Source organism: Nylanderia fulva, unplaced genomic scaffold, assembly GCF_048542155.1.
Source record: "Nylanderia fulva isolate GAGA-0341 unplaced genomic scaffold, ASM4854215v1 Scaffold3, whole genome shotgun sequence".
Lineage (NCBI taxonomy): Eukaryota > Metazoa > Arthropoda > Insecta > Hymenoptera > Formicidae > Nylanderia > Nylanderia fulva.
The window spans coordinates 1,030,946-1,052,454 of NW_028190368.1; the positions used below are offsets into that span (position 1 = coordinate 1,030,946).

Genomic DNA, 21,509 nt, shown 5'->3' on the forward strand with positions numbered 1-21,509 from the left:
ATGAAAATATTACGTACGGTAGAAATATATATGTAGATTTCCAATTAATTGTACGTATATAACAATTTTATATGTACATGTGTATGTATATGTATATATAAAATTATAATTCGGTAATTAAAGAAGATAAAAGAGAAATGGCGTAAAAAGAAAAAGTAAATTTATGTACATTTGTCCCGTTAAAAATATTTAATGCACAAATACAAGATATATGTACCTTTGCTTAAGATATTTAATTGCACTCGGCAAAATATCACAGTATAAAATAGGACTGTTTATCGCCCTGACAGACGAAGGTATATCTCAATTGATTTTCTTTAATATGTACATATGATACACACGCAAAGCTTTTGAAAAAACTAAAATATGTGCTCGTTAATCAGGCGAATCCACTACTTGGTCATTGGTAACGCACTGTGTGTCCTTTTCACGTAGAACTATTTCTATATCATTTTTGAGATCTTTATCAGCGTGCAAATCTACATTTCGTTTAGCGGCCTGCGGAAATATTTCATATTAGAAATAATCGATTACATAAACTTTTTTTACTTTTTTTTCTGAATATCGTATCTTACCAAGTCCAACAATGCTAGAAAATATCTGGCCACCTCGTGTTCGTTTTGAATAATAGCATCGAAATTAATTTTCCGTTGATCATTCGCCTTTAAAGACGTCACAATTCGCGTCGCGTAGTCGTGAACGCAAAACGTCGATCTTTGCTCGGCTTCGCGTAATTTAGGCTGTATCATTTCGTGCCACTTGTCGACGTTTCTCTGAAATTGTTCGTTTCATTAGATTTTACATTTTAACTAATATTTCCTATAGATGACAATTCTCTCGACTTACAGGCAAGAACTGCGGCGAGTCTGGTCGCAGCCACGTGTCGCAGAAATTTTCATGCAAAGGTGAATCCACTTGATCCGCGAAACCGTTTGAGTCCATCGGACTCGGACTGCGAAGTCTGGAGACTTCATTAATCGAAATGTCCATTGGCTCATTATCGCTAATATCCGTATTCGCTTCCTCATTAACGCATAATTGAAATCCTAAGAGATCCAAATCTACATTCGTCACATCGTTGTATTGCAAAGGATTACACTCTTGTATACATTTTATGCAGGTACTTAAACTTTTGTTGAACATATTTGGTCCACCTGAAAAACGGAATATCATCGTTTAATATATATACTTATATATATATATAAAGTTAATTTATACAAAAATCAATAAATTGGTACCTATCGGACAATTTCTCTAGAAACAGACTGATAGATTTACCTCTTTTTCTTCGAAGGAAAAGCGGTTCCTCAACAAGATGAACGAGATTTTTTTTTGTTTCACCTTGTCCTTTCTTATTCGCTGTAAGTGCTTCCTTTTTTGTTTGACTAAACTTTCGCTTAACCTATAAATAAATAATTCAGGAATATTAGCACCAAACGTTATTATTTAATAACAAAATTATAAGTGCCATTACATATTTTTACCGATTTTGATATGGATTTTGGAGATCCTTTTATTTTATTCTTTGTACTGCTCTTTGGAGTTTTTTGTTCAATGTTTGTAGTTAAATGTATTTTCGACAGCTCCTCATTTGTGTCGCTTATCAATCCTGAATCATCCATCGATGACGTTCTAAAATAATATTGTTGATTTTAAAACCCTTTCACATATGTTTATTACATTAAGATGTCAAGTAGCAAAAATATAAAAAATACCTTCTATCTTTCGAATTTACTGACTCGGGTGGACTATCTAATAAACTACCAACATCTATACTTTTCCTAATATCATTGTTTAAATAATTATCATCCAAATCAATATTACTCGAACAATTATTATTGATTTGAGTTATCGATAAGTTGGTATCGCTTGATGTATTTAGACACATCTCATTTGAGATATCATCAGGAGTCACATTATGACAATTATCATCCAAAGTATTATTTGGCGTTTCGATAGTGTTGGTACCAGAGTTCTCGGAAAAAGACTGAGTTTGTTGAGTCAATTCCAAAGATGTAACCATTTCAGGAACTTCTTCCTCCAGTGAATCATCATTATTCCTTTCAGATTCAGCATCACTACTAGCATTCTGATCATTATCGTCGTGCATTGTACAGCTCGGAGTCGATAAGGATTCAGAATCATCATCACAACCAAAATCTAAAAAAAAAAAAAAAAAAATTATTTGACTGAATCAAAAGTTTATTCTCACAATTACATACCTTGAGACGCAAACTCGACCATAGCATCGACCAATACACCGTCCACATTTATGTTTTGATTGCAGCTACAATATTTATTAGATATAATAAATATAATCTCTTATAATAAAATAAGTGCATTAAAAAAACAATTTGATACTTACCGAAAATCGTATTTTTTACCAATGACTTCTCCATTTACATCATAAATATCAATAGACACATGTTGTGCAATACCCTTTTCTAGTTGAGTAAAGCAACGATTTTTTGATTTGACAATATGTGTTTGGTTTTTTTTAATATTGATATTCTTGTCTACTTCTTTAGCAAAGTCGACTGTTTTAAAATTTTGAAAACACATATCAGTCTTTCTTTCTCGTTTTTTGGCAGATTTTTGTGTTATTTCTTCATTTCTAAGAAAAATGTAATTTAATATATATATATTTAGAAAATATATATGTATATATAATTATATATTTAAAAATTATATAATTTTTAGTAATTTTTCGATATATTAATAAATACATACTCATAATTCACTAATAAATTTCTAGAATCCTCTGTTTTATTCCAAAGAGAATCAATTCTATGCACATATACAGCTGCAGAGTTTTGCAGAACAAGTCCAGCTTCTCCGAAACTTTTGCTGCATGTTGTATTGAATAATGAGCAATATTTATTTAAAGTCTGCAATAGTATGATATTAAATTAATATAATATAATATATTTACATCATATATATTTGTATGTATATTATATGTACATCGTATGCATTAAATATATTATTTTAATAATATACTTAATATAATATAATAACAGATGACTAAAGAAAAACTGATAACATAAACATACCTCTGAGAAAGGAAAGTTCCATTGTGCCAGCTCTTTCACTGGTTTCGTAAGTTGCAGACCAATATCTTGTATAGAAACCATCTTTGTTGACTCATAAATCTCACGATAATCCGTATAGGAGACATAAATCTATCAATCACGATAAAAGAAGCGATATCAATATTTTTTTCGCAATGATATTTATAGGAAAAACGATATTTATAGAACATCCCCGAGAAAAAATCTGTTATCCAAAATAATGTAACGCAAATGTAACAATGAGAAAAAAAACAAGTAGATGATAGTGTTTTATCTTAATTGTTAGCAACATATATCGAGACGCTTACCTAACCAGAAAGCAAGATTAGAGATAATATAAATATTCAATCTCTTCTTCACTCTAAAATAACTGTTCTCTGTAATTGTTTTCTCACAAATTTTGCATGCACTTTTATCCAGGACCATTAGAAAACAACACTTAACCTAACACAACATCAGCTTTTGCTTCTGGTTTCTATCGCTTCATTATCCACTTTCTATTGCTATAGTATAGTAAGTTCAGGCATAGATTGTAAAATATGTAGTAGGGCAATCGCATGTTTCGTTCGCCGAGTTTCCTGTAGATGACGCATCGAGCCTGTTTCTGTAAACCAAAGATGGCAGCGGCTTTCAGAAATGTTACAAAATTTATGATTAACGTTTAAATTTATTCCAGAAAAGGAAATAATTAATTCAACAGTCTGTGAATTTTCTCGCTAATTTTAAACGGGATAAATATTTATCAAACATTGACAGACCGTATGTCAAAAGTTCGCGCCAAAATTCAGTTCGTGAATTGACGTGTCGGAAACTCAAATCTCGAGACTCGAATAGCGGTTTACTTCAAGTTGATACTTTTCATCGAGGCATAAATATATATTCTTCTCATTGTTGCAGTGTGTGTTGAAAACATAACATTATACGAGTCCGGAGATAAAAGAGGTATGTGAAACTGATTTATTTATATATTTATATAATCAAGATGAAAATCACGATCGCTTGATCCGAGATCTCGTGGTGTTTAGCGATGCTAGAAATTTTTTTACGTTATATTATTAATGAAAATCGAACAATTCTCAAGATCCCTGTTTTCGAAATGCAGCTAAATTAAATTATAGCAACATAATTAACGAAGGCGCTTTATTTAGAATAAAAGAAATTAGGAAACTTTACCTGAATAAAATTTTATAGATAATCATCTAGATGAAATTTTGATGTGTGTCATCTTATCTTCATATAAAAATATAAATTTACATTTAAATAAAAAGTTACATTTTTTTATAATTGTGTTTACAAAAATAATATTATCTGGAAATGATCTAGATAAATTTCGCCATATAATTTTATCTTTTATCTAGCTTTATTTAAAACAAAAAGATAATAAGCATAACACTGGTGCCAGGGGTAGCGGGCGATAAGGCTAGGTGGCGCGAATGAAAGTGCGCATGCGCGCGCGAACGAGCGAGAGCGATATATCTTTCGCGACGCGGTTCTCCCGCGATTTAGTGTAACGGCGACCGCGGAACCGTTCATACCGTACGTTAAATTCGCAACCCGAATCTCGGATAGGGCCAAGGCCCCTCTTCCCGTCTTACACGCTTTACACTATCCGCGTTTCTCTCTCTCTCTCTCATCTCTCTCTCTTCTTTTCCATATACCGTGTGTGTATTTCTTTTCGCCCTTTACCTTCTCTCGATTGTTCTATCTATATCTTTCGTTCTGTGTTTTCCCCGCCGGTCATTCTCTCTCCTTCCATATATCGCGGACGTCTACTCTCGTGAACGCACATGCGTAATATCAGCCCGTCACGTCGAAGCGCGCGATACTGACAGATACGCGAAGATAGAGAAAGAGATAGTCCTGTCGTGTCCGTCTTCGTCGTCGCGGTTTGCACACATATACATACACGTACGTTACACGTGTGCGTGTCACACGGAGGTGCGCGCGCACAATAATATCTGCGGCCACAAGCCAAGGCAGAGCGATATTCAGCGAGCTAACCGGAGTACTAAATCGTCATCGTCGTCGTCGTCGTTTCCTCGTCTCATATTTTCCGTCAATATTTCTCCGGTGACCGCGTCGATGCCGTCTTCGGGATTCGGACTCGCCGGTCTACGTCACCAGCGATAATAAAACGCGCCCCAAAAGTCACCACCGTAAGCTCCAACCACCACGAGCTAATTAGTTTATTAGCGATTCGGCTTGTATGAAAAGGGGCATCGAGTAGAAAAATAAGCCGCCCCGCGTCGCCGCCGTCGTCGTCGTCGTCGCGTCGTCGCCGCCGGCGCAGTCGATACCGTCAGTAGAGAGTGGGAGGGAGGGAGGGTCGACGGGAACCACGAGGAACTCGAGCGCGACAGTCCCGCGCTCTCGGTGACGACGACAGAGTGGCATCCCCGGGGTAAGGACGTGCGCGTTTCATTTCGCTCGACAATTTCGGAGTTCTATACATTTATATAGTTTTAGAATTCGCGACACGGAATAAATATAAGAGGATATATATCTATATATATATATATAATATAATCGCGAGTGCGCGTTTTGTTCCGTTTTTGCGCCACTCCTTCCTTCCCCTTTCTCGTTTTCGATCCCTCTTGGGGGTGTGCTCCGAACTTCTCTCTCTCTTTCTCTTTCTCTCTCTTTCTGTTTCTCGTCTCTGCTCCGGAAATATTGTTTCCCTCTCGCGATTAGACTCGGTCTCTTCTCCCAGGTGCCGTTCCGGAGGTCGGGAATCGCGCCGTCTTCTCGCCATCATCATCATCATCCACATATCGGTGGTGGAGGTGGCGGTTGGTTGCGCGGCGGTGGTGGCGGTAGCGGCGACACGGTGCCACCTCCTCGATTCTAGGGAATCGAGCGGTCGGTCGGTCGCGGAGCGGAGCGCGAAAGGTGCGCGAGAGTGCCCGAGAGAGCGGCCCGAAAGTGCGGATAAATGTGTCGGTCGCGTTACAAGACGTGAGCGCGAGCGCGAGAAAGAGCGTGGAAAAGAGAGAGAAAGAAAAAGAGAGAGAGAGAGAGAGAGAGAGAGATAAAGAGAGAGAAAGAGAAGAGAGAGAGAGAGGGAGTGGGAGAGTGCTCGCGAGTGCGCGCGCGCGCGCGCGCGCGGGGGCAGCCGCGGAGGTGCGCACGGTTAGAGCGAGCGAGTTTATTTTTAGTGGCAGAAGGTGAAGAAGGCGGGCGAAGAGCACCGCGCGGAGTGGTATTAAGCGGCAGCACAGTGGCCCGATGAAGCGGCGTATGTGACATCGGGCTTTCCTCTCTCTTGCCACCGTCGAGGAGAAGAAGAGACACCCTCGCAGACATCTTGCTGCCACCGTCCACGGTGAGTAGTGTATATGTATGTATGTATGTATATGTCACCCCACCCCCACTCACCCCTCTCCTCTTTCCCTTCCCCGCGTCGAGGATTGATTCGCCATTCCGCCCACCAGGACACGAGCCTCCGCTATCTCCACCTTCTTCTTCCTCGCTCTTTGCCCTTTCCCTTTTTTTTTTGTTTTCCTCCTCTCTCTATCTCTTCCTTTCTATTTAAATATCTATTTGTTTCGTTTTCCGAGTTCCGTCGAGTTCCCCTCTATTCAAGCTTATTTATTCCTCCACCTCTGTTTTTCCTCATCCCCTTTTTTCCTACCCTCCCGATCGTACCATTTATCCATCCATCCATTTAGCTATTGGCGCACACGCACTCACACGAGGACGCGTACATATACCCTTCCCGGTCTCTGTCGTGCTCTTTTTTCTCTCTCTCTCTCTCTTCTGCCCGTCTTCCTTTCATAGGAAATACCTCGGGGAAGCTCCTCGTCGTCGACCATCGTCCACTCCCCATCCCCACCAGCCCACATCGCCCTCTCCGCTTACGAAAATTATGTAACATGCGCTCGCGATCCGGGCGTTTCTTGTTCCGTTTTCCTTTTCTCTCATCTTCCTCAACCTCTGGATCTCGTCAGCTTCTCCGCGCTTCTCTTCCCTCCTTTCTCCGCTCCGACTTCGCGCGTTTCTTCCGAACATTATTTCGGGAGTGCCAGCAGACCTGCCAGCGGACCCTGAAGAGAGAAAGAGACGGCCGGAGAAAGAGGATGGATTGAGAAAGAGAGAGAGAGAGAGGAGTCTCGTACGTGTGCCCCGGGATCGGGCAAGCGCATTGTCGAAGGAAACCGTGTTTCGATCAGGGATGCGAACCGGCTCTCCGATGCGAGTGCTACGCCGATTTTCCGCTAATCCGTGGCTTTTGGCAAATTCGTCGAACCCATTATTTTTTTTTTTCATTTTCCTTGTTCTCGAGACATTTCGGCCCCGCGACGCATATATTATAATGTCGCGCTCAGTTCGCTGCCAAAAATCTCGACGAGACTCTCCTACACGTTCGTAAAAGACGAGGCACTTCTTCGAATTTCCTTCCCCGAAATGATTCGCGTGAAACGTCCGACGAGATGGGCAGAAAAGAGACGGAAGACTAATCGATACATTTAACATTTTACATCTATAAATAAATGTATTAAAGAAGAATTAATATTTGGTCTCGTGAGGAAATGCGCAATTTTTATTCTGAAATTGTTTCCTCGTGGTGTAACTCGACGAGTGTAACTTGAATGAAACTTCGTCGTGTCGTTGGTGACGCTTATCCCTCGAGTAAAAGAGTTCGAAGCCGGACGTGCGGTTACGGTTCTAACAAACTATTATACGAGGACTCAAGTTTGAAGAAAATGAAATCAAACGACCTTGTCCGTGTGATTAATTTGCACGCGCATATCGCGTGTCTCACGTGCGCGTGATTGGTTCCACGCCTTTGGGTTGCGTGTGGGTACCTATATCAAACCTTTCGTTGGCTCCCGTTGGATTCTCTTATAGGAAAAGCGCGCGAGCTTTCTCTCGGACTCCTCTTCCGGGAATAAAAGGACTACGAGAAAAATGAAAATAATGAAAAAAAGAAAGCCCTTTTCCCCTTTACTCGCCGAAAGACGCGAGTTCCAGCCCCCGACTGGTCAGCTCCGACTGTAATACGCGTGAGGCACAGTCGAAGACTCGCCTTTGTCCCGCTTTCGTGGTATCGACCCGATACGGGTGACCTAGACTCACTTGCCGAGGAAATATACCCAACCTTTGACAGCCACTCGCCTGCTCGTTCGTTCGTTCGTTCGTTCGCTCGTTCGTTCCTTCGTTCGTTGACGACTAAACCGGCCCGAAACGAATCGATAGAGGGTCGCCAATAATTACGCACGTGCGAAGCTCGCGCGCACGACGTCGACGTCGACGACGACGGGGAAATGTGCGTTCGCGCACGAGATAGGAAATGCTGAATGTGTAAGGGGAGCTATTAAGTTTATTTCGGGGCTGTTGGAATTTGCTATTGAACCGCTCGCTCCTCATCTTCTTCTGCTTCTTCCCTCTTGTCGCGATTTAGCGTCCGATTTTGTCTAGTGCCGTATCTACACCTAAGGATAATTCTACTTGTGGCTTATCCCAGTTAGTGGTTAAATGATCAAGTTGGTTTTCAATCGTACCACAACCGAAAAAATTTATGATTAAATATTAATTAATTGAATTTAAGGATTATCCTACTTGTGGCTTATCCCAATGAGTGGTATATATATAGATATGATCAAAAACTGAAGTTGGTTTTCAATCGTACCACAGCCGGAAAAATTTACGAATACTGAAGTTGGTTTGCAATCGTACGAAGCGAAAAAAATTGCGATTGAAAAACCAACTTCAGTGTGGTTTTTGATCGTCTATACTACTACTTGTAGCTTATCCTTAGGTGTAGATAGGGCATAGAAAATGCTTATTTTTTCGCGAAGCGTCGAAACGTTCATTATTATGATTATTATTGATTAAACGTGGAATATACGCCATCTAAAACAGGGTCTTTGCGAAATGGATCCTCCTGGTCTCGAATAGAATTCAGAGACACCCGTGTTTAACGATCGACGACGAAGCTAGCGGAAGTCCAGGTAGTTACGTTACGAGAGATCGCTTTCAGCCTTGAACCTCGCGATGCTAGAAACGCGAGATTATATTTTTATATACGAAAGAGTAATTTGGATATATTAGATGGGGAATTAACTGTGGAAATTTTTATATATCGCGAGAGCTTGCGCAAATAAATTCTCATATCGCTGGCAATCGAGCAGGACCGATCGAGGTAAAGATTTTCTACGTTTTTTGCTTCTGTAACATGTCCTAGAACTCTATAACGTTAACTAACATTAATGTTATCATTGCATCTTACACGCGAAAGGAAAAATTATCCCGATTTTTCCTGATGAGATAATATCTACATATATATATAATATAAGGTTCATGAATTGCAAGTTTATTTTTTTCATATATTTTTAATACTTGTGTATTGACCCCTTTTTATCAAGAGATTAATTATATATTCATACACGACCAGTTTAATTGAAAATATCTTAGATAATTGTATCTGTAATGTGATTTGATTTTCTCTTTAAGCATTATTATAGATCAACGTTCACTTTTTACCGTTTTTAAAAAAATATTTTTTGAAATAAAATTGGAACGCGTTTCTTCGACATACAGTGACAGTCGGAATCGCTTGTAAAATTAGGCAGAGTAAACTTCCTACAGCGAGTACGCGCGTGTCTGCCAAAGTGTCAGAATGAGCAAGCGAGACGAAAATGATTTTGTCGGGACGTATGCCAAGATATACGAAGACCGATTAAGGGTTAATAACGTCGCCGGTATAACGACCATCGTCAAGTGTTCCCCGGCTTGTTTATAGAAGTATGTAGAATCGCGAAACCCGGCGTCTCTCTCTCTCGTGTTCCCGGGAGATGGTTTAAACCGAGGGTAGCGGCTGCAAGTAGAAAATAGACAGTCGCTCTCAGACGCGCGGTAGCCTCGTGGCAGAAACGAGGAGCCATACTTGATCGATTAATCGATGTTGGACGCTTCCTTCTGCTTCTTGTTCGGGAGCCGATCATCATTTTTCATTCTCGAGAAATTGGCGCTCCTCTCGGTATATTTTCTTTTTGATACATTTTTATTACATTGTTCCTCTCCGTCTTAATATTTCAATTTGTTCATATCTTTTTATATTATGTATGATATTTATTATTATATAATATATTTTTTTCTAATGTTTTTTAAACATTTTTATTTTATCTTTTCTCTAGAGTTTATATCAGAGAAATTGCATCTCGAGTTATTCAATATTATTTTTTACTAACAATAAATATACACGAATTATTACCACTCTTTTTGGCATTACTCTTGTATATCTTCTTTTTGATATTTTATTACATTATTTCTCTTAATATTTTAGTTTTTCAATGTATTATATAATAGTTTTTCAATATTTTTTAAATATTTTAATTTTATATTTTATCTTGTCTCTAGAGTTTGCGTCAGAGAAACTGTATCGAGTTATTTAAAATACTATTTTTTACTAAATATACATGAATTATTACCACTCTTTTTGACATTACTCTCGTATATCTTCATTTTGATACTTTATTACATTGTTTCTCTTATAATATTTTAATTTTTTAAATATCTTTTTATATTATGTCCAATATTTATCATTATATAATATATATACCTAATATAATAATTTTTTAATATTTTTGTAAACATTTTAATTTTATGTTTGATTTTGTCTCTAGAGTTTATATCAGAGAAACTGTATCGAGTTATTTAATACTATTTTTCCCTAAATATACATGAATTATTACCATCCTTTTTTCGATTAGCGAAAATAGGAGTCAACTTAATTTGTGTTTCTGTATTTAATGTTTATGATACTTTTGTATGTAAAAGCTGGTATTGTACTTACTGTACTGTTTACCTTATCTGTCGCGAAAGAATGCGACGCGCGTAGGCTGCGTATTCTCGGTAGAAATATGCAAACAATTGATATATACATATAAAATACACCTAATCGAATAATAAATTCGCGTTCTTTTATTCTCTTTCATTTTCAAATACATACATTATTGCGTACGGTATGTTTACACTGAAAAAAATTAATCAACTTGACTGAACCTTTCAACTAAATTGCTATATAGTTTATTAATCGAACATATGTATATTAGTATTTAAGAGAGTCAAATATACGTTTTGTTAGATTTAATATGATATTTAATTTAAATATTTTTATAATACCAGATAAGAAATATATGTCGGCTTTCAATATTATTGTAATAATAATAATAATATATGAATTTTAAATCGGCCAATAGAGCCCAAGCGCGAAAAATTAATTCTTCGGAACTGTATCTCTTGATTTGAGATTACTAAGTTCCATATATAAATTAATCTCGAACTTACATATGGAGAAAAATTAGTAATCTCAAACCAAGAGATACAGTTCCGAAGAATTAATTTTTCGCGCTTGGGCTCTATTGGCCGATTTAAAATTCATATATTATTTTTATAATACGTTGAATTAACAAAATAATATTTAGTCGAAAGGTTCAGGTCAGGTTAAGAAATTTGTGCAGTGTATATACTATCGTATAGAGATAGGTACACGTCATTCGTGTTTTATGACGTGTAAGAATCTCCTGTAATAATCGTATACTATTGTTTCTTCGTCTTTGATTGCGGATTATAAATAACACTCTTGGCAATCCCTTTCCGCCATCGGGGCTGTGAACCGGTTAAAAATACGATCCAATATAATATCTAATGGTTATAAATACATCGAATATAACGTTTATATCATCGTCGCCAATCGGTAACTATTATTTGTAACTCGCGTTTGCAGAAGAAGCCACGTCTCCCTCGAGACGAGCCAATTCGTAGACTCCAAGAGTGCATTTTTTTGGATACGATTCAGCGCATCGCGTTCAAAATGCTATGAATATCTCGAAAAAGATGTTGAGGCATCACATACACCGCGAAGTTTCAGATAAGTTGACGTCCAGTTAAAGATCAGCAAATATTTTAACACACACTTTATATTTATACAATATAGGTATTACACCATATATCTTTTTTGTACGCATAAACATCTCATATATTTAAAATACATTTCACATCTATTTTCTTGCCTTTTGTCAAAATATATTCTCAATATTTAATCAAACTTCCTCCCCCAAAGCGAAATTTCAGATAAGTTGACGTCCAGTTAAAGATCAGCAAATATTTGAACTTTATATTTATACAATATATTACACTATATATCTTTTTTATATAAATATCTCATATATTTAAAATACATTTCACATATATTTTCTTACCCTTTGTCAAAATAGATTCTCAAATATTTAATCCAATTTTTCCCCCAATCTTGACTTTCCACGAAATGTCAAAAAAACATTATCCGGGGTCCAGAGATATCCCCGACATCTCCCATATACATATCCGTTAATATAGGATCGAATATTTGCTCGTGGACGAATAAAGCGCAAGCTCAAGGAAGTTTAGTGAAAAAAGCGAGGGAAAAAAGAAAAGAAAACAGAATGCCTAATCGATGTGCGGCGTCCTGTGTACGTATTTCAGTGGAAGAGCACATTACACGTGTCTTGGTTATTTTTAATTCCCAACGAGAAATGTGTACGCACATACACTGGACCCTGGTATTAAAAGTTACGTACTTGCCATCTAGTCAAATTTTTCGTCTCGGTGGTCCGCGACGAACACCAGACGAGAGTATATAGTGGTTAAAAATATCGCGGATACACTTCCCCCGTAATTTCCGTACCCGGCCCACCCGGTATTTACGGCATGACTCGATGACCTGATCTCCCCACCCCCTGAATCATTGAGGAACGTTGTTGAAACGAGCGAATCGTATGACGAAACGGCGATTCGTTCAATTCATTCGCCAGAAGTGGACATTTTTTTTTTTTTTTTTTTTTTTTGGTAATTTATTATTTTATTTTATTATAAGGCGCGAATTTTTTTTTTCCCTTGGAATTTATTCGGAAAATCAATATCATTATCATGATAATGATATTGATTTTCGGAATAAATTCCAAGGGAAAATTCGCGCCTTATAATAAAATAAAATTGTAACAATAATAAATTAGCAAAAAAACGATTTGAAATTCCCTTGAAATTCCAAGGGAAAATTCGCGCCTTATAATAAAATAAAATCGTAACAATAATAAATTAGCAAAAAAAAAAATGTCCACTTCTGGCGAAAGAATTGAACGAATGATAATGATATTGATGAAATTTATATACATGGTAAAATTAATCGAATTGTGGTGGATACTTATCAAATTCTTCCAATAATTACTATGATTTTTAAGATAAATTCTAATAGAAAATTCTCTGTGTATGAATATTTGAATTGGAAAGAGAGATAAATTTTTTTTAATTAAGAGAAATATTTTTTTTTAACTCGATAAATACGAAGACTCCTTCTTCCGGGGCAGAATAAAACGTCATCTCCGCGAAGCTGGGATCCGTGAATGTTCAATCGTGAGTCCGATTGAATGGAAAGCATCTTATATTCGATCCGAGTTCGCAGCGATTGCTGATTAGCCGAGCAGAAAAATTAACGAGAGATTTTTCCATTCGTAACGATTGAAAGTGTTTGCTTTCATCGCGAAGCACTCACGCATTTCTTTACACGGGCGCATGAAAGAAACGCGCATTAATTATTGTTAGAGCGTTTCACATGTCTCCTTGACCTTTCCCTACGAACTGATATCGAAGTCGTCGCCTCATAGGATATTTAATATCCAATAAGAGCACAAAAATACACACATATATACCTCGCAACTTTGTTTCGTCGGTCTTCCGACCGAGAGCTAGAGAGAGACAGAAGAAAAGACAGGATATATATATATATTTATATGTATTTATATGTGTATATATATATTTATATGTGTATACAGAGTATCCTGGAAGCATCGGACATTCGTTGAAATCGATTTCATATCGAAGAATTTGGAGGGCGAAGCGGAGTCGTTCAGTGATTTTAGGCTCTGTTCTGTATATATGTTTTCTCGCGAGCTCGAATCGATATACCCGAAGGTGGAATTCCCTCGCGTATAATTCGCGGCACACTTCCGCTTTCCGAGGGGGTTAATGGACGTAGTTTAACACGTTCAGTCACGAGTGACAAACTTGTTAATGAGCCGCGGTTGTTAGCGCAGTCGCGCGGCGCGTTAAAAGTATTAAATGCGCGTGTGTGCGTGCGTACACATATATGTATGTATATATGTGCGTTCCTCCTTTCATCGTCAGACGATTGTTGCCGTTCATCTTGCCATTGTATCGCTTACGCGATTACGCATCGCGATCGAAGGCGGAAGACGAATCGGCGCGTTGTTCTCTCGTCATCCGCAGATATTGCTTCCCTTTCTCGCGAAATATCTCGGTCTCGCGGTTATTACTTTGGCGAAGTTGATATATCATGAACGTGATCAAGAGTTTCGTTATATATTTTTTCAGAAGAAAATTAAAATAAAAATTTTGACGATAATTATAAAATAGTCATAATTTAAATTCGGAAAAATTATCAATAATTATATTTTTTATTGCTATGTACTAAACCAAAAATTTGGTAACTATAGACTAAACCTTTCGGCTAAATATTATTTTGTTAATTGAACATATAAAAATATTTAAATTAGATATAACATTAAATCTAACAAAACGTGTATTTGACTTAAATATTAATATATGTTCGATCAACAAAATAGGAATTTAATTGAAAGGTTTAGACAAAGGTTTAACAATTTTTTTCAGTGTGTAGATATATATATATTATACACAGAGATAATTTTCTCTTAGAATTTATTTACTATGAAAATCATAGTAATTTTATAAGAGTTTTTCTAATAATAAAAATATAAATAATAATGCAAAATAATCTAATAATAAAATTGAAAAATTAATATCAACCACAATAAGATATAAAATATGTTCGATTAATTTTACTATATGTACATATTAATATTTTTTATTGTGGTGAATATTAATCAGAGAATATTTCATTTTATAATCTTGCATAATATATTATATAATAAGTATATGTTTAATATATAATATTGTATGTATACAAAATTTTGCGCGCGAAATTTGTACTTTTGTACAAGATGGCACAAATGGTCGCGATTCAGGGGAATTTCGGGATTAAAAGTCGATTTTCTGAAAATTTAGCACGACAAAATTCGGCCGGATCGTGGCAACACGCAGCGATTCTAATCGTCCGCTATTTTAATCTCGTTACTAATAATACCGTCTATTTTGCCGTCCGCGGAGTTCGCTTCTCGGGGAGGAACCTTAATCGAAGTTAATACCCGCGAAGGCCGACGTTGGAACTTCAATTTCGTGGGGAAACACTGAATAATTGATCGGCGAATAAATCGATCACTCCTCGACCCAAGATAAAGCTTTCCCTTCTCTGCTTTTTGTGCGTTTGTGTGTGTGTGTGTGTGTCTCGTAAATTTAACAAAAATCACATCCGCGTCTATAAATTCGCGCGACGTGACTCATCGTTGCTAAATTATTATTAACATCTGCAGAACTTCCTTGTAGTCCAAAATTTTCGTTTCCAAATTTAACGGCGGATTAACGCGAAGTCTATAGTATATATACCAAAATGCTAATCTAGATGTTAATAGTTGTCGAGTCTTAAAGCGTTCGAAAATAAAGTCTTTCCAGCGAATTAAGCGATAGTTTAAATTTAAGTTTTTAATCTGAAATGGAACTCTGTTATGGAGATAAAATTTTAACTTCGGAGGCAAAAGTTTGCCCGATGTTAAAACGTTGAAAAGTCGATAAACAGGGCAGCGAGAGATCCCGCGTGACATTTTTTCGAGACGAGAAAATGGACTTTCGAAAGTCATCGGAGATTACGTTATTATCAATATAGAGACGTTTCTCAACACGGAGGGTAGAAAAAAAAGGAGGGATTGATAAAGCGCGCGATCGACGATAAATCTCGATCGTTCAATTTAGTTTACGTCGGCCTTTTCGCCTGTCGCTTGATTGTGTTTACACTTGGCCTCCGTAATCTGATATCTAGCGCACGTGGATAAAATACAGCGTACTTAACTCCAATCAATTAGTTTCGAACGCATCCAGTTGAGATTCGCTACTTGAGAATTCTTGCAACGATATAAGACGAGATTGTTGGAATGTTTGTCGTGTGTGAAACCAATCGATCATTGTCGCGTGATCGATCGTTCTTTCGAATTTAGAAAATCAATTGTTTCCCTAACATTTTCCTGTATATATGTATGTGCATTGAATTGTGTCCAAGAAACTGTAAATATAAGAGCGCAACATTTAAGCGGATATTTCGTATAATGAATGACGATTCTTTTTTTATCATCATCGGTTACAATCGGTTAAAAAAAAGAAATTAATTATGTCTTTTCAATCTAAGGATAATATATTAGACTTATTGTTAGTCTACTAAAGTAAATTATATAAAATTTAATCAAGTAAACTATTATTTTTTTAATAATTGCAACAGTTGAATATAGCACGATTATTATTATTATTATACATGCGGTATTGAGAGAATTTTATAAGGATTTCTCTGAATAATATTTAATACAATAAAAAATATTAATATGTACGTGTTAAAATTAATCGAATATATTTTATATCTTATTGTGGTAGATATTAATATTTTTTATTGTAGTAAATATTAATCAGAGGAACTCTAATAAGATGTTAGACTTAGTCTACTAAATTAAATTAGATAAAATTTAATCAAGTAAACTATTTTTTTTTTAATAATTACAACTGTTGAATTTTATAAGAGTTTGTCTGATTAACATTTACCACAATAAAAAATATTAATACATAGTAAAATTAATACAGACACATATTTTATATTTTATTCTTGTAAGTATTAATATTCTTTATTGTAGTAAATATTAATTAAAAAAACTCTAATAAAATTCTTTCAGTGATGATTTTCAGGGTAAATTCTAAGAGAAAATTCTCTCTATGTAAATTATTTAATCTATATAATAATATAATGTATATAATAATTATTGTATCGATTTTCCGCATATATATAACGATACGAATAATAAAAATAAAAGTGTCTTTTCTCGATGCGACATCAATAGAGTGCATATATTTCTCTCGCCTAGTGTTTGCTGTTATCTAAATAAAATTATATAGATGATCATCTAGATGAAACTTTGGCGTCATCTTATCTTTATACAGATAATAAAAATATGTATCATCTATATCTATCTGTATCTTAGATGATAAAAAGTATTATCTTTACTAAATTACCTAGAATAATTTTCAGATAATTTCATTTAAAGTCATAGCGCATAAAAAATACTGAAAATTTATAAATAAAAATATGAATACATATATTTTTACATTACTTTTATAATTAACATTTTTTTATAACTGTGTTCATATAAGCAGTCTTAAAAATTATCTAGATGGATCCATCTAATATAATCTTTACCTAGATATATTTCAAACAAAATCATCTTCATCTTATCTAAGATGAATTTACATATTTTTATCTCATCTTTATCTAGCTAATTTGAAAATCATCTAAGCACAACACCGCTCTCGCCGTTCATCGAACGCGATTATAACTCGATTATATCGCGATTATACATACGTGCACCGTTCTTTTCGTCCAAGTTCGCCCTCTCTTTCGAGATCTCTCGATTCGAGATCTCGCACGCGCCTTCGAGCTTTACCGCGGAATTATGTATATACCCTCATCTCTGTGCTCTAAATTCTTGACGCGTTCCCGCGACCGCCTCCAAAAATAGAAATTAATTTCACGCAATGCGTGCGCGTCGGCGGGAGCCTGTTCAAATTTATTACGGAATTATATCATATCTGGAATTTTTGCCCTCCTTTTCCTACTCGTCTCCTTTTTCTGCATCCCTTCTCTTTCATTTTTCCGACCGCGCGCAACTCGTCGTCGCGGTTTTCCTCGCGATCCTTTTGCAAAATAAAAAAAAAAAATATATATATACACACACATATATTTCTTTTTTCCTCGTTATTATATTAAAAACTTTGAAAAGCTGATAATTTATCTCGCGCGCGCTTTCTCGCAAGTTATTCTCGGCCGGGCTTTTTTCGCATTATTGTACCCGGTACACATGCGCATGTAATCCAATTTAACATGTAAATAGGTGAGGTTATTTATATCCTTCACTTTTTACACATCGTGGCTGGACGCGGGTAAAAATAGGGAGGAGCCGATGTGATGATGATGCTGCCGCCGATGGCAGGATCTCTCGCGTTAGCTGCTAAACGTATACGCATGCACATTGTTGCACTTGCACTATGCGCGCGGCGATTAAAAGGCATCCGCGCAAAGAGCGCGCTGTGCAAGAAAAGATTACAGGAGGAGGAGGAGATATAAAAGTTCGTTTAATCGTCCCCCCGTTTTTATCCGTCGCGTTTATCGATATAATGCGATATAACGAAACATTGAGAAGATGATTTCAGCGCCGAGAATATATATACATACTTTCTGCATATTATGCATATATGTTCTTTTTCTACTTTTCTTTTGCGATGACATAAATACCCGGGAAACAATTTTTTATATATAATTATATATAAATAATTGTATAATTATACATATAATCGTAAAATTATATATGAAACATATATATTTATATATATGAAAAAATTTATTATATATATATATAAATTTATATAATTATATATAAAAAACAGTTATCTAATTATGTATAAACATATCTTTCATACATAATTTAGCGATTATATGTATAATTTTATATATTTCTATATAATTTTATACTGTTATAAATAAAAAATTTTTTACCGGGTAATATTTGCTTTTTTTAAATTTAATTACTCAATTATATATATCAATTGTGTTTTTCTATAAATCGAGGATTGGAAACGAAATACTTAAGTACACAAAGAATTTTCTTTTAGAATTTATCCTGAAAATCTAATATAGTAATTGTGAGATATTGAAAGAATTTTATAAGAGTTTCTCTGATTAATATTTGTTACAGTAAAAATATTAGTATCTATCACAATAAGATATAAAATATGTTCGATTAATTTTTTTTATGTATTACACATATATAGTAAAATTTATTATGTACATAATATTTTTTATTGTGGTAAAAATTAGAGAATTCTGATAAAATTCTCCTAATACCATGTTGTCCTACAATTACCATAATTTTTAGAGTAAATTTGAAGAGAAAATTCCGTGTACCTGCCGAATGTCAGAGATGACATGTCGAAAAAATATTTCAATTTGTACATATTTGAAGAGATGTTATGTATCATCTTTTTTTAAAAAAATTGATAAGCAGCGTTTCTCTTCGCAAATATCAAAGTTAAAATATTATTTTTAGATGGCATTTGTTTTTTCCTTCTTCATAAGTTTTTAGTAACTTTATTTCTTTCGTTTTATAGAGAGAGAGAAAGAAAGAGAGAGAATTTCGTTTTTATTCAGAGTTATTCTTCTGACATTTACATCACTTCGCGTCTGCGATCTACCGAATGTTTCGGTAAATTTAGCCGCATCAACCGTGAGGCATATATGCTTTTGACATTGTCGATGATGTATAGTCCTCGTATATACGCGAGAGATGAGAGAAGTCCTCGTCGCGTTGGAGGAAGAGGCTCGACGCGGCTCGAAGCTTAAATTGCATTATTTTCCGTTATGTACATAAATATTTTATTATCGCGTGCCTGGTTTGCGCATGAATAAAATCCTGATGGCACACGAAACAGAGATTTAGAATACACGAGTATTACATATATATATATATATATGTATTATATACACGATGCGAATGACTTTTCCTTCCGATGCAAATGGAAACATTTGACATACATGATGTCGCGTCTGGATTTCAGTTCGCGATTTCATATATCATTTCTCTATCCGTCATTTCAAATTTTTGTACACACAGAGAGAAGTTTCTCTTAGAATTAGTCCAAAAAATCATGGTAATCGCGGGACAATATGGCATATTGGAAAAAAGTTTTTTAAGAGTTTTTCTGATTAATATTTACCACAATAAAAAAATATTAATAAAGTTAGACTCGTGTAAATCTAAAAATTATTAATAAGAGGCTAACTAAATACGAGCAAAAAATGTTTGGAAGTTGAGTAGTTTTTATTTTATTATATAATAATTGGAAATAATTGGAACACAAAATAATCACGTTTATTTTTAATTTTGTGTATTGAAGAAGACTGACAAGTACAGTCGAAATATTTACCTTGCAGTTATAAAAATAAAATTACTTAACGTCTCTTGTGTTAATAATTAATATATATCTACTACAATAAGATATAAAATATGTTCGATTAATTTGAATATGTACTTACAAATTAATATTTTTATTGTGATAAATATGAATCACGCGATTACCATGATTTTCAAGGTTAAATTCTAAGAGAGAATTCTTTCCGTGTAGACTAGTTTTCTCGTAGTTAAAAGGATAAAATTTTTGCCCTTTGTGTCGTGCGAGAGAGAAATTAAATGAGATTAAAATAATAACGATTAAATACGATTATATACATATAATAATATTATATAATATATTATAAATTAAATTTCTCTCAGCGCGAGGCCTCGACGTTAAAACGATCGGGATAGATTTTTATTTCGCGTACACACACACACACACACACACATACATAGAACTGTCGTGGGATATAATGAGATCGAGGTGTATATTCCCCACGTTCTTTGTCAAGCCACGAGCGTCGTGTCAATGCATATTGCATTTTCTGCCGTTATATTGACATGACCTTTTAAAGGATTAATCGATATATGGTCGCCTCGCGCAATAAGGTGTTCCGTCCACCGAGAGACAAGGGCCGCGCGAATGCCGTCGCTCTCGATAGGAATTATCGTAGAGAATCAGGTCGCGACTATTATTTATCCCCTTTCCACCGCTCGGGATTCGGGTCAATCGATCCGATATCGGTTACACACTTACGTACATCGTTTTAACACTATGCGCGACGCGCGAAACCGCGGCTTTCTAGAAAGCCGCGACACGCTTCTTATTTGTGTCCCGGAATCCCGCGGTGCTGTTATCTAAATCAAATTATCTAGATGATCATCTAGATGAAACTTTGTGTGGCGTCATCTTATTTTTATATAGATAATAAAAATATGTAGTGTATTGTCTATATTTGCATCTTGGATAAAAAAAAATATTATCTTTACTAAATTATCTGGAATAATTTTTAGATAATTTTAGTTTAGAATCATATTTTAGAAATATAAAAATACTTAAATAGTAGAATTTGTATGTCAACAAGTGTTTGCTGTTATCTAAATAAAATTATATCGATGATCATCTAGATGAAACTTTATATAGATAATAAAAATATGTATCATCTACATCTGCATCTTTGATGAAAAAAAGTATTATTTTTACTAAATTATGTAGAATAATTTTCAGATTAGCAGTCTTAAAAATTATTACCTAGAAAATTATCTAGATGAATCGCCATATATATAATTTTATCTTGATATATTTAAAATAAAATTATCTTTA

The 21,509-nt window shown here is 35.2% G+C and overlaps 2 protein-coding genes across 16 annotated transcripts in view; one reads left to right on the forward strand and one right to left on the reverse strand.

The window, feature by feature from the left end:
* Positions 1-143: 143 nt before the first annotated feature.
* Positions 144-3,675, reverse strand: LOC114941620 (uncharacterized). The gene is made up of 11 exons (XM_085484530.1): positions 3,380-3,675; positions 3,054-3,182; positions 2,731-2,888; positions 2,366-2,614; positions 2,223-2,287; positions 1,716-2,160; positions 1,485-1,632; positions 1,279-1,402; positions 847-1,154; positions 576-773; positions 144-498 (listed from the first exon to the last, which is right to left on the reverse strand). The coding sequence occupies exons 2-11, from the start codon at positions 3,132-3,134 to the stop codon at positions 376-378; spliced, it is 1,899 nt and encodes a 632-aa protein (XP_085340656.1). The 5' UTR covers positions 3,135-3,182; positions 3,380-3,675; the 3' UTR covers positions 144-375.
* A 909-nt stretch (positions 3,676-4,584) lies between these two features.
* Positions 4,585-21,509, forward strand: part of PMCA (plasma membrane calcium-transporting ATPase 3) — a 96,944-nt gene continuing 80,019 nt past the window's right edge. For 13 of the 15 annotated variants that reach the window (XR_014925096.1, XR_014925095.1, XM_085484521.1 and 10 more), the window contains exons 1-2: positions 5,407-5,472; positions 6,227-6,393. The gene's annotated coding sequence lies outside the window, so the exon portion shown is untranslated. Of the gene's footprint in view, positions 4,608-4,720; positions 5,228-5,406; positions 5,473-6,226; positions 6,394-21,509 lie in introns of those variants that run through there. The other 2 variants (XM_085484510.1, XM_085484511.1) reach the window with 2 other exon arrangements.

Coding starts and splice junctions, on each gene's coding strand:
- LOC114941620 (XM_085484530.1), bottom strand. CDS start 3,134: ATGGTTTCTATACAAGATATTGGTCTGCAACTTACGAAACCAGTGAAA. Junction 1,155..1,278: donor TTTCCTTCGAAGAAAAAGAG/GTAAATCTATCA, acceptor TCCGTTTTTCAG/GTGGACCAAATATGTTCAAC. Junction 499..575: donor TTCTAGCATTGTTGGACTTG/GTAAGATACGAT, acceptor ATATTTCCGCAG/GCCGCTAAACGAAATGTAGA.